Here is a 5432-nt window from a genome sequence, read left to right as displayed (position 1 = left end):
TAACTCCCAGCTCTTTTGTGCAAACAAGGTTAAAATTTGCTAGAATACTACTAGAAACATGTGCTAATAACTACTAATTTTTTTTTACATTGCTGAAGAGCAGGCTCAAGTCGATTAAAGCCTGCCTAGTTGATTTGCCGCTGCACATGACTGTGACCCTATGTGCATCCATGGTCCATCCGTCATGGACCTCCAGGGGGTTGCCCAGGTGCGTGCCGTTCGAACATATCAGACGCCAACGAGAGTCCAGAGAGGGCCCCGCGGCACGCCAGTGCAAGATAGACGGCACAGAGGGCACTCTCACCCTCTCGTCCACGAAGCCCCCGATGAGATGAGATGGATACTTCAACATCTTTTATAGGAGTATAAAATATGGTGTTCTTTGTGTTATTGTGCATACGATTGTGCAATGCGGTGATGTGCTTGATTATAGTACAGAGTGGTCGAAAGTGCGAGAGAACGGCTTGTTATCGGCGAGTGCGCTCGAACGATTCCTGACATCCCAGTTTCATGATAGAAATCAGTCTGCACAGCCATTTTATTTTATTTCACGACACACAACACACCGCGCGCACGCGGACACGCTCGCAGCTCCAGTTCAAGCACGGCTTGAATCCCTAGCAACAGTAGCGGTCTCGAGGTCTAGAGGTTGAACATGACCTTGATGGCGTCGCGGCCGCGCGCGCTGACCTCGAAGGCCTCCTCCACCTCCCCCTGCGAGAAGCCGAACCTGTGCGTGATGAGCGGCTTCACGTCGATCTTGCCGCTCCGCAGGAACTCGAGGCACAGCGGCCACGTGTCCTTGTAACGGAAGATCCCCACCACGTCCACCTCCCGGATCGCCGCCGACGTCAGCGGCACCGTCATCTCGTTGTGCCCCATCCCCACCAGGCACACCCTCCCGCCCGGCCGCGTCGCCTCCAGCGCCGTCGACATCGTCTTGCTGAACCCGGCGCAGTCCAGGCTCACGTCGATGTCGCCTCCCATCGCCGCCTGGATGCGCTCGATCTCCCCCGCGAGGTCCTCCGTGTTGCCGGAGACCTTCACGACGGCGTCCGCGCCGAGGGACTTGGCCACGGAGAGGCGGTGGTCGTCGACGTCGGCGATGACGATCCTGGGCGCCCCGAAGGCGCGCGCCGAGAGCATGGTGACCAGGCCGATCGGGCCGGCGCCCATGATGAGCACGCTCTTCTCCGCGCCCACGTCGGCTCGGCGGCAGGCGTGCACCCCCACGCTCAGGGGCTCGCACATGGCGCCCTCCTCCAGGCTCACGTTGTCTGGAAGCTTGAAGCACAGGTCACCTGGATGCACAATCTACCCAAAACCCACCACATTGATCAGGATATTATTTATCTCAGGAACAAATGGTCAAAATCATCAAGCTCAGCTTGCAGATTGCAACCGCGTTTCAGAACAACTGTAACGTACCTGGTCGGCAAGTGATCCATGGTAAGGTGGGGTGGCGAAGAACTTCATGTCGTCGCAGAGGTTGTAGCGGCCGCCCTTGCAGTGCCTGCAGCGCCAGCAGCTGATGCCGGGCTCCAGCGCCACGCGGTCTCCCACGGCGAGGTGCTTCACGCCGTCGCCCACCTCCTCGATGATGCCAGCGCACTCGTGCCCGATCACCATCGGCTCTTTCACCACGAAATGCGCAATGCGCATCTCCTGCAATCCAACAAATGTCACGGTTTCTAGCTTGAGAAAAGAAACAGAGTGCTCTGAAAGATCAAGGTATTTGATGGGAGCTACTAGATCATTGCACGTTTAATGTGAGAAACCACCTTGAGGTAATGCACGTCGCTGCCGCAGATGCCCACCGCCTTCATCCGGACTCGCACATCATAAGGACCTGGAGACGTGAATCAATTCAGCCTCTTCGATTAACAAGATTTTTCTTTTAAGGACGATTAACAAGATTTTCGAAACACCGTATAAAATGCCATTTCTCATGACATATATAGTATTCTAAATATCAAATACTCCCTTTGTAAAGAAATATAAGAACGTTTAGATCACTACTGTGGTACTACTCCCTCCGTTCCCAAATATAAGTCTTTTTAGAGATTCCAACAAGTGACTACATACAGAGCAAAATGAATGAATCTACGCTCTAAAATATGTTTACATACATCCGTATGTTGTAGTCCATTTGAAATGTCTAAAAAGACTTATATTTAGAAACGGAAAGAGTATAAGATTGCACGGACGTTTGATTGTGCACAGACAAACATAGAAGCCTTCACAAGACACTGGACTACATGTCACTCAAATTTGCTATGGATTAAATAACCTATATAGAAAATTGTCTGAACGGAAACCCGCCAAAATTGCGACGTGTTGCTTCATCCAATGTATTGGTCACGAATAAACATTGTCATCACATAACTGGTCACTGACTATTTATACAATGCACAATAAAGCAGTCGATAACCGAAGCTGAAGAAGGAAGTCAACTCGATGATCATAATGCTCACTCAGATGCATCTGGCTGGAGAGAAACCAGAGGGTTCTCATGAGCTCTTGGCGTTGTATAAATAGGGATAAGTATATAGGGATAAGTATGTTGCCTAAGGGCATCTTTAATATAGGGATAAGTATATAGGGATAAGTATATCTTAATATAGGGATAAGTATATAGACACGCAGATCTTTTGTGCGTTCTCGGAAAAAAAGTAGCCAATACTAAGTGTATGTTGCCTAAGGGCATCTTTAATCCATTCCCAAAAATTAATCCACAAAGTCCAGCACACAAGATGCTTAAGGACTTGCTTACTAAAACAAACAATATTTTATGAAGCATCAATGCTTATATCTATAATAGAGGTGCCTAGTTAAGCATGAGCCCTCTATAAATAAGTATCGGTCCTTAAACAAAAGTCAGTTTATTTTTCTAAACACCTTGCATTGAACATGAATTAAAGATGATGCAATATAATCCATGCGCTAATGTAGTCTAATCCTACCACTCACTCGAAAACGGAATCCACAACATCTTCCTGCCACCTCCCAGCCTTCATATTTAGAGTCTCAGGGCTGCCTTTTAAAGCTCACTCCATATGAAAGTTGTGTGTGGGAGTGCAGTTCATATGAAAGTTGTGTGTGGGTGAAGGAGACTTCATCTGGTCCCTACCTCACGTTAAGTCATTACTTTAATTGGGAAATAAGATGCCTCATTGATAAATGGGTTCCATGATATGGAGATAGCTAAATACCGCGTGGCCACGGAAAGTTGCCGTGACCGAAGCTTCCCCTGCCTACGAGGATGGGCCGATGGGGGGTGAGTGTGCCGCAACGGGGGATGGGGAAGAGTGTGAATGTGGTGGCTCCAGCGAAGGAGGGCAATGGGCGCACTCCGATGGTAAATAGGGTGGGATTTGCTGTGTTCCGATGGAAAGCGGGTGCAGAATTGGCAGTCTCATAGACGACAGATGTACGAACGTCCATGCCATTGACCGGGCTGCGCGTGGGATGAAGTAGCCGGACTGAAACTTTCCTCCCGTGCGAGTGGTTGCTGATGGAGACTACTCCATATCAACACCCTCAGCCTCCAAATACGAAGGTTCACAGGGTGGATACTGAGCCCGCTTCATAAATTATGCAGGTGGAGGGACGGATGACGACTCTGGTAGTGTCGTCATATTGACGGTCATTATACGATTGAGCCGATATGGCGACTCTGCTAGTTTTGGTTTTAGGTAGGCGTGTTTTTCTTTGAAACTGCTTCCTAGTAGGAGTTAGAAATTTTCTGGTGTTGATTAGAGATGCTCTAAGGGCCTCTAGGCATGTAAACAAAAAAAGAAAAAGAAAGTAAAGGGCTGTGGTTTTCTGTACAACCAAGGTCTGTGATCCGGGGATATCTGAATTTCACATGCCATTCCTGTTCGGGAAGAGTGACAGTTACGAACTTACAATCTGCAAACTGACTAAAATAGAAAAATCGCGGGGACACTTAAATAAATTGTGTTAAATCTGAGCTCTCCTCCTATTACCTCCATGTCTGACATGGGCAAACCCGATAAGGTAAAAAAATAGTCTAACTTGTCAGTGCTACAGGGATTTCAGTACCGGATTGTCTTAAAACAAATATTTCTGGACTAGTTGAATCAGCAGAAAACCGATGGGGTTCACGAGCCAGCAACGGGTTACAAAATCCTAGAAGAGCGAGTCAATTTGTACAGCGAAAATTAGCAGCGGGAAAGTCGGGAAGAAGAAAAAAAAGTACCCAGCGGCGGAAGCTTGAAGGGCATGATCTTGAGGGTGTTCTTGGCCACGAGCCACGCCGCCATGTTCTCCCCCTCGCCGGCCACGGCCGCCGCCGCCTCGCCTTTCCCTCCCTTCCCCATCTCCTGATCTTCCTCCTCTTTCCCTCCCACTCACCTCAGTCACAGGCTCACAGTATACTGAAGAGCAGGTGAGTGATGCGACGGCTATATAACGAGGGGTGACTCCGATGCAGCCATCCTACGATGCGAGTGCGACGCTTATCGCTTTATTATCGCTCGCAAGTTGTGGACGTCGGCGAAGGCAATTATTTTTCTTTTGGATCTAGTTTTAAAAAAATATTTTTCTTTTGGATCAGCTCGCCCCCGGCCTTGTCGGGGCTGCGCCGAGCCTTCCGTCGTGTCCGCCGACTGTGACTGTGCGGGTGAACCTTGCCACTTCGCGGTTCGACTCCATCAGCCCGTCGTATTCCCGCAATCAGGCAAAGAGGACGGCAGGATTATTATATCCAGACGATGTGTGTGATCATAATTTTTCCTTTGTTTTTAACAAGTTCCTCTTCTTTCCGAATCACAAGCGTGTGATCATTAGGGCGATGCGCGTCACAGTGGATACTGGATAGCAGCGTGCGTGGCATGTCGGCCTCGAGCCGGATATCATATCCGGGCACGGCTTCTGTTTGGGCCACAGTTTCTTCTAGAAGGGACCACACTTTTTGATAGGAGCCGCCCAGAAATCTTGATGCAAGATAGGAGCAGCCGGGTGACGAGAGGCAGGCCCGAGCTTTTCACTGGACACCATGTCACTGTCTTCCGCAAACTAAGAGTATCTACAATCGGACCTCTTAAACCCGGCTTATACATCTTGGCAGAGCGCCCGTTTATTGCCCGGTCAAATTTTTTTGATCTAGGCGGGCCCCTCAAACGGCTCTCAAATATCCGGGCTGACTGATAATCCCATATCCAGCTAAAATATGGGGCGAAAATAGGACGCCTGGGTACGCGCCCGCGCATTCCCGTCACGTCGGACCCAACAGCCCGATTGTCGGTGTCAAAACCGGCAGATCTCGGGCAGAGGGTTCCGAACTATGCGTCTGGGGATTGAAGGTAACAGGAGACAGGGACACGGTGTTTAGCCAGGTTCTGGCTCTTTTGATGAAGGTAATACCCTACGTTCTACTTAATTGACTTTGATGAGTATAGGGGTTACAA

The 5432-nt window shown here is 49.4% G+C and overlaps 1 protein-coding gene across 1 annotated transcript; it reads right to left on the bottom strand.

Annotated features, from left to right (window-relative positions):
- Positions 1-506: 506 nt before the first annotated feature.
- Positions 507-4458, bottom strand: LOC125518826 (sorbitol dehydrogenase-like). Its single transcript, XM_048683695.1, has 4 exons — positions 4223-4458; positions 1782-1849; positions 1429-1665; positions 507-1314 (listed from the first exon to the last, which is right to left on the bottom strand). Exons 1-4 carry the CDS (start codon positions 4341-4343, stop codon positions 643-645), a joined length of 1098 nt encoding a protein of 365 aa, XP_048539652.1. The 5' UTR covers positions 4344-4458; the 3' UTR covers positions 507-642.
- Positions 4459-5432: the final 974 nt, after the last annotated feature.

Source organism: Triticum urartu, chromosome 7 (assembly GCF_003073215.2).
Source record: "Triticum urartu cultivar G1812 chromosome 7, Tu2.1, whole genome shotgun sequence".
Taxonomy (NCBI): Eukaryota; Viridiplantae; Streptophyta; class Magnoliopsida; order Poales; family Poaceae; genus Triticum; species Triticum urartu.
This window is presented reverse-complemented; position numbering and strand designations above follow the sequence as displayed.